The sequence below is a fragment of the Bombina bombina genome, chromosome 1, assembly GCF_027579735.1.
Source record: "Bombina bombina isolate aBomBom1 chromosome 1, aBomBom1.pri, whole genome shotgun sequence".
NCBI classification, from domain to species: domain Eukaryota; kingdom Metazoa; phylum Chordata; class Amphibia; order Anura; family Bombinatoridae; genus Bombina; species Bombina bombina.
In genome coordinates, this window is record NC_069499.1 from 1,104,489,134 (window position 1) to 1,104,505,515 (window position 16,382).

General features: G+C 34.6%; 1 protein-coding gene across 1 annotated transcript; it reads left to right on the forward strand.

Annotated features, from left to right (window-relative positions):
* The first annotated feature begins 6,487 nt into the window (after positions 1-6,487).
* Positions 6,488-14,943, forward strand: LOC128663179 (glucagon-1-like). The gene is made up of 5 exons (XM_053717384.1): positions 6,488-6,567; positions 8,168-8,314; positions 9,958-10,095; positions 14,703-14,783; positions 14,934-14,943. Exons 1-5 carry the CDS (start codon positions 6,488-6,490, stop codon positions 14,941-14,943), a joined length of 456 nt encoding a protein of 151 aa, XP_053573359.1.
* The last annotated feature ends 1,439 nt before the right edge of the window (positions 14,944-16,382 follow it).

A 16,382-nucleotide genomic window follows, 5' to 3' on the forward strand; every position in this document is an offset into this window, starting at 1 on the left:
CAACTATACTGATATTGTCCCTGTTCAATTTGCTTAAGAAGACACATACACAGTGTCTATATGGTTTTGAAGTACAACAGATTAATAACAAATGCCACCTATTAGCCTCAATACACACTATTAAAAGGAATCAGTCAACATACAGGCAACTGTGATATAATTGCTAAACCCACGATATTGCATTTTATTTGTTGTTAAAGGGACAGTCAACCATAGAATTGTTATTGTTTTAAAAGATAGATTATCCCTTTATTACTCATTCCTCAGTTTTGCATAACCAACACAGTTATATTAATGTACTTTTTACCTTTGTGATTACCTTGTATCTAGGAACCTTCTTCCAGCCCCCTGATCATATGACTGTGACTGTTTATTATCTATTGTCTTAAAGTTTGCTAAGAGTGGATGGATTCCGGGCACACAGTGGTTTTGCAGCCACCTTGGATTTTTTTTTTATGTCTTTTAACTCTTTGATCTAGTGGGTTGTTACTAGTGTGCTCACCGTCTGTCTTTAAATAAATTTCACTTGAGTTTTCTAGTGACAAATTGTCCAAAACCTTATGTCTCTGTACCTCAACCTGTAGACTGTAACCTCTTCAGAGCAGGGCCCTCCTGTATTAGTTTTGTTTAATCTGTTATTTATTTTTATCTTACCACAAATCTCTGTTATAGTATGCCCCTACCTTTGTACCCAGGGCTACAGAATTTTGTGGCGCTATACAAATAAATTATTAGAATAATAACGTGATATAGCAAGGAATTCCCAGAGTTTTTAAGAGGGATTTTTACTTTTTGCAAAGGTAGGTAGTAGTTTTTTTATATGCTTTAATTAGCGATGACTGATAACAAATGTTTGTGGCATTAGAAAACAACCCCTATACCATGCATCGGTATAAATATGTGTGTGGCATTAGAAAACAAGCCCTATACCTTGCATGGGTATAAATATGTTTGTGGCATAGAAAACAACCCCTATACCTTGCATGGGCATAAATATGTTTGTGGCATTAGAAAACAACTCCTATACCTTGCATGGACATAAATATGTTTATGGCATAGAAAACAAGCCCTATACCTTGCATCGGTATAAATATGTTTGTTGCATTAGAAAACAACCCCTATACATTGCATGGGCATAAATATGTTTATGGCATAGAAAACAAGCCCTATACCTTGCATCGGTATAAATATGTTTGTTGCATTAGAAAACAAGCCCTATACCTTGCATCGGTATAAATATGTTTGTTGCATTAGAAAACAAGCCCTATACCTTGCATCGGTATAAATATGTTTGTTGCATTAGAAAACAAGCCCTATACCTTGCATGGGCATAAATATGTTTATGGCATAGAAAACAAGCCCTATACCATGCATCGGTATAAATATGTTTATGGCATAGAAAACAAGCCCTATACCTTGCATCGGTATAAATATGTTTGTGGCATAGAAAACAAGCCCTATACCATGCATGGGCATAAATATGTTTGTGGCATTAGAATACAACCCCTATACCTTGCATGGGCATAAATATGTTTGTGGCATTAGAAAGCAACCCCTATACCATGCATCGGTATAAATATGTTTGTGGAATTAGAAAACAACCCCTATACCTTGCATGGGCATAAATATGTTTGTGGCATTAGAAAACAACCCCTATACCATGCATCGGTATAAATATGTTTGTGTCATTAGAAAACAACCCCTATACCTTGCATGGGCATAAATATGTTTGTGGCATTAGAAAACAAGCCCTATACCTTGCATGGGCATAAATATGTTTGTGGCATTAGAAAACAAGCCCTATACCTTGCATGGGCATAAATATGTTTGTGGCATTAGAAAACAAGCCCTATACCTTGCATGGGCATAAATACGTTTGTGGCATTAGAAAACAAGCCCTATGCCTTGCATGGGCATAAATACGTTTGTGGCATTAGAAAACAAGCCCTATGCCTTGCATGGGCATAAATATGTTTGTGGCATTAGAAAACAAGCCCTATGCCTTGCATGGGCATAAATATGTTTGTGGCATTAGAAAACAAGCCCTATACCTTGCATGGGCATAAATATGTTTGTGGCATTAGAAAACAAGCCCTATACCTTGCATGGGCATAAATATGTTTGTGGCATTAGAAAACAAGCCCTATACCTTGCATGGGCATAAATACGTTTGTGGCATTAGAAAACAAGCCCTATGCCTTGCATGGGCATAAATACGTTTGTGGCATTAGAAAACAAGCCCTATGCCTTGCATGGGCATAAATATGTTTGTGGCATTAGAAAACAAGCCCTATGCCTTGCATGGGCATAAATATGTTTGTGGCATTAGAAAACAAGCCCTATACCTTGCATGGGCATAAATACGTTTGTGGCATTAGAAAACAAGCCCTATGCCTTGCATGGGCATAAATATGTTTGTGGCATTAGAAAACAAGCCCTATGCCTTGCATGGGCATAAATATGTTTGTGGCATTAGAAAACAAGCCCTATACCTTGCATGGGCATAAATACGTTTGTGGCATTAGAAAACAAGCCCTATGCCTTGCATGGGCATAAATATGTTTGTGGCATTAGAAAACAAGCCCTATGCCTTGCATGGGCATAAATATGTTTGTGGCTTTAGAAAACAAGCCCTATACCTTGCATGGGCATAAATACGTTTGTGGCATTAGAAAACAAGCCCTATGCCTTGCATGGGCATAAATATGTTTGTGGCATTAGAAAACAACCCCTATGCCTTGCATGAGGCTAATTCCATATAAAAACAATTTCAAAGTAGCTTTTCATGCTATTGAAATGTACAAATTCTACACCTTTACAAAATACCACAGTAACAAAGTAGATGAGGTTGAAAAAGGACAGAAGTCAACCTCAACCTAGCTTTGATCTCCTGAAGAAACGTTTTGCTTTGATTTCAATAGTTTAACTTGCAGAATGTTTTTTCTTTTTCCAGTGGTAATTTTCTTGTTAACATTAATAAACACCATTTATTTTGCTTGAATTCAAAAAGTCAAACATATTGTCTATTGTTTTACAGAATTCATATTAAATAAAATTGTGCAAATTATCATTTACAATGAAGTGTGTTTAGATTTTGAAATGTTAATTGTTAAATTGCTGAAAAATATATAATGTATGAGTAATTACACATCATTAATTGATATTAATGGTCAAAAGGGACATTATATTCAAAAGTGTAAGTTTTCCATATAAAGAGAATATTTGAAAATGTTTTGCAGTGCTTTGCTTTATAAAAAAGAAAGTTCCTGAATAAATCAAACTTTTTTCTGATACAAATACTACCTGCTCAATCAATTAAAGATAAACAATTAATAATAAGCACTTTTACACTAATAACAATTAGCTAAATCAATAACCCAACAAGCCAACTATACTGATATTGTCCCTGTTCAATTTGCTTAAGAAGACACATACACAGTGTCTATATGGTTTTGAAGTACAACAGATTAATAACAAATGCCACCTATTAGCCTCAATACACACTATTAAAAGGAATCAGTCAACATACAGGCAACTGTGATATAATTGCTAAACCCACGATATTGCATTTTATTTGTTGTTAATTGTAATCTTTTGGTTTTATGGATTATGAAAATGGGACATTAATGAATAGCTTAATGAGTTTGTGTTTTTAAAGATTTTGAGCAGCTTCAGGGGTATTAACAGCACAATCAGTTTGGGATCACTGTAAAAACAATACTGGCCAAGGTTCGTTCAATTGTTATCTACCTGAATACAAACACAAGACTGCCATCGACCCTGTGTGAATGAGTTCTAAACAGGATAACGGAACAAGCATTTAGGTCCAAAGAGATGAAAACAAATTCAAATTGGCACCAATTTTGCTGTTCACATAGTGCCCAGTGTATCCTACAGCTGACCTGATTCAGTTATTTTATGTTTTCATTTGTCTGCACAATCTAGCATTTGGGGAATTTCTATTTTCCTATCTACAGAATTAAATGTGTTTGGAATTTGACCCACAAGATCAAGTAATGGAAACAGGAAGCGAGTTGTTTTGGTGAATTTAACAATCTGATAATAAAGGGAATTTGCAGCATTCTAGGTCTTTAATTTGATAAATGGAGCATAACACCTTGTACATTTTGCTTTATTGATTACAGGACTAGTATAGTTAGGGGAGATTTTCATTGAGGAGGTACCATTAAGGTACTGTGTTATCAAGTACATTTACATTTACTAACAGCACCCTTGTAAATATGATCTTTAATGTTCATACAATTAACCAATTTAAGTTAATTATAGCATAAGAAAGTGTTTACTTTTCTGGAGGATGAAGTTATTGGGCCTAATGAAGCAAACTGTATTTTTTTTCCTTGTTGCGCACCTGCCGTGCTTTTGAACAGCCAATAGGATTGCTTTTAGGTGTATATATTACAGTGAGAATTGTGAATAGTCCTATATCAGTCACTGGACGTTGCCTTCCGTAAGTAGTGTGCTTTCATTTATACTATCATTTTATTAGTACTATTTAAATGAAAAAAGTGAAATAATATTTAATGCAGTCTATAAGGAAATAACTGACCTTAAGGTACAGTGATATTTTATACCTATACAAATTATATAAAAAAAACTTTTTTTTCAGTTACTTAGAAGAGATTGTTAAATCGTTGGTATTTTAAAAATGTCTGATCTCTTCTACTCAACTTTTTCCTTTTTATGTATATGAAAGAGCAGCTGTTAAAATATAGCGCTGCGGAATCTGTTGGCGCTCTACAAATAACCGATAATAATAATAATGTGTGTGTGTGTGTGGAAAACGGCAAGTTAGAGCTCTTTATTTCATGATTCAGATAAAGCAGCAATTTTAAGACACTTTCCAATTTACTTCCCTTAACAAATTTTGCACAGTCTTTTTATATTCACACTTCTGAGGCCCCAGCTCCTACTGAACTCACAGGGTATACGTACAATAGTCTTTGATTGGCTGATATCTGTCACATGATACCGGGGCTGGAAAATTGGAGAAAAAATATATTTTACAGAAATTCAGAGTAAGAGCTATTGCATTGACTTTTATTATGTGCTTATTGATTATGCAATTCTACTGTATTTAGTGGTCCTTTAAAGTAAAACTAACAGGAAGTGCAACTAATATTCTGATATCTATGGATAACTAGCCAATAAGGACAACACCCACATAAAATAAAAAGTTAGTTTATTCAGCACATGAACATCTGTAAACTAGATACATAAATAAATCACTACAATATATTATAGCTGTGACCCAAATGCCTTGAGAGATGAGACCAAATGCATCTACCAATCTTGAACGCCGCTTCCACCCTCTCTGTACTTACTAGTGGGGTGTAGAATCTAATACTACACCCCTCAACTGAGGCACCCAGCGCTGTTTGATAGATGCAATAGAACCAATTGAAAACCAGTTAAATATTCTAAAATTAGAAATAATTTTTTAATATATGTCAAACATATATTCTAAATAATTTAGAAACATTATAAAAAAAATTACACCAGTATTGACATTTTCAGCATAAGTGGTTTTAACAGGCAAAATCAGCTATTTCATATGACAAATACCTGCAGAGGAGCTATTTGTAAGCTACATCAGGTATAATAAATCATTGGGAACATATTAAAGAAGAGAATGTTTATAGGTTAATTGCTACCAAACGGTGACATTTTTTAAATACATGTATTTTTACATGATTTAAATGCAAAGCTTCATTTATGATGTTACTGCAGTCCCTGAAGACTGCTCATTGCCACTATGGATGGCGAAAACAGTAATGCACGTGTTCCCCTGGGGCAATAGGGAGGTGAGAGTGCGCTCTCACAGAAATTAATGGCTTTAGCAGTACAATTCCTGATCCCTACTAACTACACAAACTAATTTACATGTAGAACTAACTAATCACAATCAAATGAGAAAGGATAAACATACTCACCAGGGTTTTCAAATGGTTTACTCCTGATTTGCAAACCTCTATATCATTATTTATAAAACTTTTTTTTATGTCCCTTTAACAAACACAGTGCTCAAGCTGTATGGTTACCCAACACATGTATTTCTTTCCTTGAGAGTAATCTAAACATGAATACAAATGATTATATGTGGCAATACAAAATACTGGGGATAATATAGGATAAAAGATGTCTTAGCAGAATCTATATACTAACATGTTTCCATCTTATGACTACAGCTCACACATGTTAGGACAAAAGTTTGGAAATGTTCAGTCCTGATCATTTGTGGGTATTGTACAAATTCCAACTAATTTCATTAGGTGTTTTAGGAATAATTATCTAGAACCTCCCAGTGTTTTTTTTTATCAGATAACTGAAGCTTATAACAGAATTCTGAGTGACTATTGTTATATGAACCATTCTGCACTCTGCTGCTGAAAATGTATCATGAAACCTGATAATGCCAAAGTTGTCTAAATATTCTTCCTTATATTTTTCTCTTAAAGCCAAAAACAAAATGATGACTATGAAATGCCTTGCGTTCTTTTTCACATTTATAATATTCAACACCGTGGATGGGGAAGAAAGCAGCATAAGGTATTTGAGTATTATTTTCTTTCCAGTAAAACCACTATATTTAACAGTATCAGGCCTCCCAACTTTTTCTGGCTGCTTCCTGGTACTGGGATGTTGTGGACAAAGTCACAGTAACCAGTGGGCAGTCAAAGTTCTACCATAGATGGGGTCATGTTGGGCAGAGTGAGGACATGTTTGGGTCGTGCTATCAGTCTCAAGTTTGTTTTTATAAAGCCATGGCATTTACAATGAAGAGAGAGAGGGGGATATCATGGTAAAGTTCTCATTTAATGACAATGGTTAGGAGTTCTGCAGTATTACCACAGGTTGTCAAGTAACATATCAAGGGGCCACCTAATGGCTTGAAAAATTATACCTGTGGTGTACAGGAAGGTAACTGTATATTGTGCAGAAATGTGTATGCTTTACAGCCAAGTGACTATACAACAGACAGTAAGTTCACTATAAAACAGATAGTAAGGTCACTGTAAAACAGTCAGTAAGGTCACTATATTACAGATAATAAGGTAAATATATAACAGACAGTAAAGTCACTATATAACAGATAGTAAGGTCACTATATAACAGACAGGAAGTTCACTATATACCAGACAGTAAGGTCACTATATAACAGTCAGTAAGATCACTATATAACAGACAGTAAGGTCACTATATTACAGATAGTAAGGTAACTATATATAACAGACAGTAAAGTCACTATATAACAGACAGGAAGCTCACTATATAACAGAGAGGAAGTTCCCTATATAACAGATAGTAAGGTCACTATATAACATACAGTAAGGTCACTAGATAACAGACAGTAAGATCACTATATAACAGACAGTAAGGTCACTATATTACAGATAGTAAGGTAACTATATATAACAGACAGTAAAGTCACTATATAACAGACAGGAAGCTCACTATATAACAGAGAGGAAGTTCACTATATACCAGACAGTAAGGTCACTATATAACAGTCAGTAAGATCACTATATAACAGACAGTAAGGTCACTATATTACAGATAGTAAGGTAACTATATATAACAGACAGTAAAGTCACTATATAACAGACAGGAAGCTCACTATATAACAGAGAGGAAGTTCCCTATATAACAGATAGTAAGGTCACTATATAACAGACAGTAAGGTCACTAGATAACAGACAGTAAGGTCACTATATAACAGACAGGAAGTTCACTATATAACAGAAAGTAAGGTCACTATATAACAGACAGGAAGTTCACTATATAACAGACAGTAAGATCGCTATATAACAGATAGTAAGGTCACTATATAACAGATAGTAAGTTCACTATATAACAGACAGGAAGTTCACTATATAACAGACAGTAAGGTCACTATATAACAGACAGGAAGTTCACTATATAACCGACAGTAAGGTCACTATACAATAGACAGTATCATTGCCACCTTTCTTTAAATACTGGTCTACTAATTACAATACATTTGCTTATATAAATTTGCAGCATAACTTATAAACTAAACCATCTACAATTTACATTGACCTGAACCTATTGGCTGGTTGGCAAAGGAAACAGGAAGGTGAATGTGAACTTTACTGAGAGAAGCAAACATATTTCTTGTCCCCTGCAGAGCATCGGTAAGCAGTGATGGTGCCCAGACCTTACAGAGGCGGTATTCAGAGGCAATTCTCGCCAGTGACTACAGCAGATCAATGGACAATCTGCTGAAAAAGAACTTTGTAGACTGGTTACTGAACCGAAGGGAAAAGAAAAGCGAGTATGTCATTTTATTAGTTTAAGAGACTCACGATATGACTTTCTCTGTGAACTCCTCAATACTCAGCTCCAGTATACTGATTTCTGATTTCTGCTGCCTCTGCATAGTTATATGTGAGGACAAAAATACATCAAGAAAAAACAAACAGAGCAAGTCACAGGGAGATAAAAGTGCAAAATATAAAATGTTCTCATGTGTTATAGGTATAGTCAGCCCCAAAGCAGCATGCACTGATGGGACTTAGCTTAATACATCTAGTTAGCCAATGACAAGAGGCATGTGTGTGTAGCCACCAATCACCAGCTAGCAACATTCTCTGTCTAAACTATGAAAACTTAATTTTAGCCCTATAATGTGAGGCTACGTGGGTTGAATAAAAGAAGTGACCTTTTGTTAGTAAGTAGGTTGTTTGTGACCTGTGTTACTGCTAGTTTACTGACGTGTAGTTAGATGGAGGCAAGAAAATATGGTAAATATGTAGTCTGGAAAAGCATTGAAGCAGGTATATCAGCCAGGTGGTTATACTTTAGCCATTCCATTCATGTTGTGAATATGGCAGGAGAACGAGCATTAATTAGCAAAGGAGCTCAATTCAAGGGAGGACTTCCTTAGAACAGCAGAGATGATTGGTTGTTTAAACAATTATTGAAATGCTCCACTGTAAAAGAAGAGGGTAAAATAAAAGGATGGTTAGAGTGAGGTTATAGGGACAAGTTAGGAGTTGTGAGGATGACAAGACAGGGTACTTCATCCCTAGTCCCTGGGGTGCATGCGCAGCTACAAACATGTTTTTTTTTATATATATATATATAAATACACATATAATTACTTTTTAGTGTTATATACTAATAGATGTATACAAATATATATATATCAAAATAACAAGAGTATTGCATTGAGCAATGATACTTTTTTATTGGACTAACTATACATTTATAAGATGACAAGCTTTCGGAAGAGTGTCTTCCTTTTTCAAGTCTGAAGCAATACTATTATTAGGATTATATATAATCCTTATCAGACAGCACTCACTGGAATTTAAAGTAAAACGTAACGTTTATTCACAAAGAACCATAAAAGAGTCCCATGACATTACAGTGCCTAACTGGCACCTTTATTTAATGGATTCAGTAAAGCTGGACAGATAGCTCATCATGCTAATGCACTGTTACAGAGATCTGTGGCAACCCAATGGTTGTAGGTTCGATCTTAGCAAGGTCCACTCATCCTTTCGAGGTTGGTAAAATGAGTACCATTAAGTTGGGTAATAATAATACCTGTTATCAGTGCCGCGAGTCGATTAAGTTCGAGGTTATATATATATTCACATGCACACGAGCAAACAAATAAATGGTTCTAATATATAGTGATATTTTTCAATACTGGAAAGTTTTTTTTTTTTTTTAAATAAAATATTTTTTGTTATAAGTGTAGTGTTTAATGGATGTTCTTTGGGGTGTTTAAAATGAAGACATCTTCTATCTTTTTAAATAGTTAAAATAAAGTTGCAATGGCCTCTATCAACCGGAAATTCAAAATGTCTAAAAATATACAAGACACAGTGCCAATCATATACAGAAGTCAATATGTGTTATATAATGTGTTAGATACCAAACACTAATCCTTTATTTACATTTTCTCAGAAACATGTCAGATGCCAACAAGAGAGAAGCTGATTTCCAGTTGCCAGATCTGAGCATGAAGGAGACAAGCACACAGGATGAACCAGAAGGCAACAGAAGCGTTGTAGCTTGGCTTCTTAGGAACAAGCACAAAGAAAGGTAAAGAGAACACACAAACTGCTATATAAAGCCTATAACACAGACACACACTGAAACAGAAATGTGTGTATACAGACACATAAGGAAAATACACTACAAAATACAGACATATAATAATAGACTATTGTACATAGATACACTGTACAAGAGTCCACAATAAACACATAGACACACTGCCATATGGCCGACAGAAACAGAACATAAAGTATTCAGAAATAGAACTGATTTCAAAACACAGACTCATACTCACTGCTACAGTCTACTAAACATACACAGACACACACACAATGAAACATATAGGGCTAGATTACAAGTGTAGCGCTAAATATCACTTGCGTGCAAGCGATATTAGTGCTCCCCTTTGTAATACCAGTGCATGATAATGTTCGCTAGTATTACAAGTAAATCACAATGCGAATGCGGGCTTGCGTTCGCATTGCTAGGAAGCATTGCACTCACAAGACCGCACTTCCATTGACTCCTATAGGAGCCTAGTTCTGATGCTGTCAGACACGACATGCGAACTAGTGCAGTGAAGGGGCTACGTAGCGCAGTGATGGGCAGCATTTTTAAATATATATATATACAGGTATATATTTATGTGTTAATATGTATATATACATATAATAAAACATAAATATATATGTATATAAGCATATACATATATATTTAAATTGTGGTATATGGGAACACACAGTTCCCATAGACCGCAATGTAAAGGCACTTTTCAGTACCGTTTATTTTCTTAACACCCCACTTCCACCAACTTTAAAGCCCCAAAACTTCCTAGTACACTTATTTTTTTATTTTTATTTTTATTTTTTTTAATAAAAAACTACAATGCCCTCTATTTTGTGGGCATTTGGGGCCCTTTAAGAAAATGAACCAGAGATCTAATCACTGGTCAATTTTCAGAACGCTAATTGCTACTAGGTACATATATGAACAGGGTGTATCAAGTACATGTGAATAGACAGTACAATATAAAAACAGTTTGTACACTTTAGAAATGTAACCATTAATTTGCCAAACCATTTAAAAAATACGTTTTGCTCACATTTTCATATGATTTCTAGATTTATCTAATTCAGCCATGACTACATGAGAAACATTATAACCTATTTCATAGTATATTTTAATGCATGTTCAGGTCAAATGTTAAAATATATATATATAAAAAAATATAGCTAATGTTAAAATTTTACTCAACTAAAATACAATAATCACAATGTTCATTTATGTATTTGGAAATTTAAAAAAAATGTTAATAATAAAATAAAGTAAGATGTAGATGGTTTTGCCCAATCTGAGAGTAAGAAAGACAACATTGCAAGTCTAATTGTATAGCTTAAAAGAGCAAGAAATGTTTAGTTTTGTTTTTGTTTGTTTTTTTCAATTATGCTTGTCCTCCATTCCCTAAAAAGGCTAAAAAAAAACTAATTCTTTAACCAAGCTTTCTTCAAAATACTGCAAATCAGTAGCTAGTTTAGGCAATTTACAGCATTTTGTAGATCGCTTGGTTACAGAATTTGTTTTTTGGCTTCTTTAGGGAGTGTGGGACAAAACACTGCCCCTTTAACTAATTCAAGGACCGTGCTTTTCATACATTGGAGGGCAATGGAAATAGAGACCAGAACCCACCTGAGTAGAATTCTGATTTTTTTTTTATGTCAAAATCAAAGTGAATTAATGGGGGGTCATTTGTCCACTTGTGGTTTATGCCTGAAGGCGCTATGGTGGAGACTGGATCAAGTAAAGACTGGATAGGCCAGCTATAGTGTTGGGTAATCAGGGGCAGAACCTGTGTGGTCAGTTGGTGTTGTATGGATGGTCCAAGATTTCATTTATAGAAACCAGAACGTATATGTCTAAATGATTATATGTACATTAAAAATGAATTTATTGGAAAGTTGGAATATGTAGAAATGTTGCATATTCAAAACTGCATCTTCATGAATTAATTTAATAGGAATATTGTCATATGACAGTTTCCAAATGATTATTTTAGTGTAGAAATAATGAAAACAAATCTTTGACATTTTTAAAACAACATTTGCACAGTATTGTTATTTGTGCCTAAGGGACTGACCAAAGTGAAGAAGAAATTTAATAAGGGAGGATCATTATGCAGATCTTGCAATAACACAAACTACTGGCATATGATTTATAAGTTTCCCTTTAGGTTTTAATTAAACAACAAACATAACACATTGAAAACCCATTGCAACATAAATTACTTGTTCATTAAGCATTTTATAGTTATATATCCACTCATATTTTTCCCCAGAACTAACATATCTTTCATTAAATCCCCAGAGTACATATGTCTTAATTGACTTTTCAGGACATCACTAAGCCCAGTAAACTAGTGGTTAAAGGCAATGGTGCGTGCACAAAATCAACCAACAAAAACAAAAACCTATAAAGCTAACTGTGGTGAGACTGACTGCACAGACCTAAAGAAGAGTTTAGTGATATCCATAGGTTAAAGCAAGTAACAATTCATACATGATGTTAATAGGAAAATGCTGCAAGTGTGTGCACAATATATTTTAATAGCAGTTCTCTGAAATATTTAGGCTGCAAGCTGCTTATTTATAGAAATCTACCTTGTTTGTAATTGCAAGTACAGTACAGAGAATGCTATAGTTGTAGGTATGTTGATTTGTTTTTATTTGATAAATCAAACAGCTTGACCCTCAGGCAAATCAAATGTTTAAACTAGCAATGACATTTGATTCTTTAAAAGGGATAACGTTTTTTATTTCAGTCGACATTTAAATGCTGTTAAAGTTTCATCTAAGTGGAACACACAAATGAATCTGTGTGCAGACTGTCAGGAAGGATTTAACTAGGGATGTGCATTAGTGACATTCGCGCCAATGCGGATGCCAAGATGTTGTCCGCAAGCCGCATTCTGCAATTTTTGAAGCAGGATTTATTCTTATTAAAGTACAACACACTTAGATCTGTACAAATCTAGATGTTAATATGTTGCACTTTCACAAGGCTAAATCTGGCGGACGCCATCTTCGGCATTTGGATTGGCCTGAATGTCACAAATGCACATCCCTAGATTTAACAATATATGAAGTTAATACCCTAGGTTTATATAATACTGTCAAGAACTCTTTACTTACCCAAAAATGGCACACATAGTGTAGCACATGTGAAAAAGAAACAGGCTCTTACACAACAACCATACTTTATTTATTTATTTATAAAATATTTTACCAGGAAGGATACATTGAGATTTCTCTCGTTTTCAAGTATGTCCTGGGAAGAAATTAATCTACCAGAAGTTAATCAAAGAGGTTGAGTGGAACAGTTTGGGGCTCTTACAAAGTGCTTTTTGCTCTTGGTACCAAGAGTGCCCTATAAGAGCAATTTATGGCTTCCAGGACATTGGGCATTTGCCCACTCATACAGTAAAGCCGTCACTAACTGGAAAGAATATAATTGATCTTATGGAAATGCACCTGCAGAGACTCCAGGATATAATCCAGAACCATTAAAAAGTGGACCTCACTATTTTGATAACAAGCCCATCAATTGATTGAAAGTTACCAAAACATCTTTGCAGGAAAGCATCCTTACCAACATAAACACAAGCTGAAAATTCAATTAATTTTTTATGTGTATTATTAATGACCAAAATGTGTCTGTTCTTTTTCTAAAACATGTCCTAAGCATACAAATATATATCTCCTAAATTATTGCTTTTATTGTTAAAGTGAATGTAAATTTTGATGCTAAAGTGCCCGGTTTTTAAAAATTCGATTAAAAACAGGGGCACTTTAATTCATCAAAATTTACATTTCACTCGTGCTGTGAAAAAAAACTTACCTTTTAATCTTGACAGCAGCTCCAGCTTCCTCCACCTGTCGCAAAGCCTCTTCCTGGGTCTAAAATGATGAATCCAGCTTCCTCAAATCACGGCGTCGAATCAGACACTGATTCCCCTGGGGGGGAAGCTGTGATTGGAGGATGACCTACCCATCATTTCTGACATCAGAAATGGCTTGCGACGACCGGAGGAAGCTGGAGCTGCTGTCAAGTTTAAAAGGTATTTCTTCACAACAGGAGTGAAATGTAAATTTTGATGAATTAAAGTGCCCCTGTTTTTAATTGAATTTTTAGCATAAAAAGCATAAAAACTTTAGCATAAAAATTTACATTCACTTTAAAGCGACTATGTTTATTAACACTGGAAAATGCATGCAAAATCCAAGATGATCTCTACTAAAGAGACAAAAATGTGATTTAAATTGCTCAAAGTTGTTAAACCAGAAAAGTTAAAAAATCCAGAAATCATGCGTTTAACATTGTGCAAGATAACTGTTTTTCATAGAACTTTTTAATGAATGACATTTCTAGTGCATATATAACACACACAAAGGAAAGAGTCTACACTAAACACATACTGCTGTATTCTGTATTCAAGACCAATCACTTTTTTGCTTAAACAGCCCATCAGTGTGTCACATGAAACCTATGTTGCGCCAGACTGAACATTCTATACTATTTATAGATTATAAATAATATCAAAGATACTGCATTTTACAAAATGTATGCTATTATTATTTCTCTTTTTATCACCACCGCAGTTCTTACTCTGATGCAAGGGCTGTTTTAGGACAGGAATTACTGGATTTACTGATGAGAACAACAGAATTGTGCAAAATGAGGTGAGTATGGTTAGCATTTACTTTTGAGTTCTGAAATACTATGTTTTTATTTGAAAACCTTCACTGTCTGTTCATAATATGATGTAAATGTATTATTTCAAATATTGAGATGTATGATGTGTTTAAAATATTAATTATATTTTTTTTCAGACTCCCCTAATTGCTGCTTATGTCCACAAAACTTGAACATCAGTTTTTGCAGATAAAGAAACCATGGAAACGCCTCCCGCTCAATTAGTTAGTTAACAATTTTGCAATGTAAAATAAAAAATAAAACATTCAATTCACATATCTTGTGACTGACATTTTTGAATGAATATTGTTTCTAAATATGCTTGTTACAGTATATGTATTGCCACAATAAGGCTATACAAATAGTAGTGTTGTATGTTTGAAGTGCCTGTATGTTTCTAACATCCAAACAGATACAAAATAATGTAATATGAAGAGGTAGAAGTCCCATGAGAGTACACAGAGGCTAATAGAGGAGCAGGTCAGTCCTGAGAATAAAAGATATAAGAAGCAGAAGTGTTAAGATTTAATGATATGGAAGAGCAAAGGGAAGAAAATAAAGTGAAATATCCAAGAAAATAGGAAACAGTACAATCCAAGCAAGAGAGAGTAGGTGGCAAGGTTGAGTTTGAATGGAGGGGTGAAAGGGGTGAAATATGCTGAATGACCATGACAATAGGAAAGGACAACAGAGGAGGAGGACTGGCAAAAGGGAAGGGGAAGAAAGTAAAGTAAGAAAAAAAGTGAAATGGCATAGGAGGCCACAAAAGTATAAGGGCCAAGTGATTAGTAAGTGAAAAGGTCTGAAAGGAGCAAGAGATGGAAAAAGCCAGGAGAACTAGTACAAATAAATAAGAGAGTAGCAGATGACAAAGGGCAAAAGATGAGAAGGAAGTGGAAAGGCTATGAAAACAAATTAAATATGAATGTCCAAAGGAATAGGATGGAGGCCAAGATTACAGTTGAAGAGGGGAGGGTTTAGATAGAGTAGATCCAGGCCAATAAAAATGCTATGCTTAATATATTGGGAGCAAGCAAGTGATAGTTATTAGCTAATAAATGATGAATAAAGAGAAAGTAATCAAAGAAAAAGACGAGAATGAAGTGAAAAAATCCAAAAAAATATAAAGTGCTTCAGATGGTCACCATTAGGTCTGTCTTTGATTTTACAAGTACAGTGGTTCCTGGTTGTCCTGGACAAAGAGCAACATAGCAAAAATATCTCTAAATGCTAATTTTCTAAGCAGCATCACAAAGACACATTTCCATATATCTGCCTGATAAGCCTCAGAAACCTTTAAATATTGCAACCTTAATACAATTTGTGAGCAAGTATGTTCTAGCATAAGGGAGCTTGAAGCTGCAAACATTTCAGAATAGTTACATTTTAATTTCCTACAAATTAAGTGGAATAAGGGACGTGCAGAATTCTGCTATATTTTCTATACATTTCAGACCATTCACATGTATCTTATCTTTCCTTTCCCAGCACTGTTAATTATAATCCATGACAGTATTGTAAACTGTGTTAGGAATATTAACACATAAAAGTAACAAAATGGACAGCAGAGCACAACGGACGTAAAA

Coding starts and splice junctions, on each gene's coding strand:
- LOC128663179 (XM_053717384.1), top strand. CDS start 6,488: ATGATGACTATGAAATGCCTTGCGTTCTTTTTCACATTTATAATATTC. Junction 6,568..8,167: donor GGGGAAGAAAGCAGCATAAG/GTATTTGAGTAT, acceptor TGTCCCCTGCAG/AGCATCGGTAAGCAGTGATG. Junction 10,096..14,702: donor AGGAACAAGCACAAAGAAAG/GTAAAGAGAACA, acceptor TCACCACCGCAG/TTCTTACTCTGATGCAAGGG.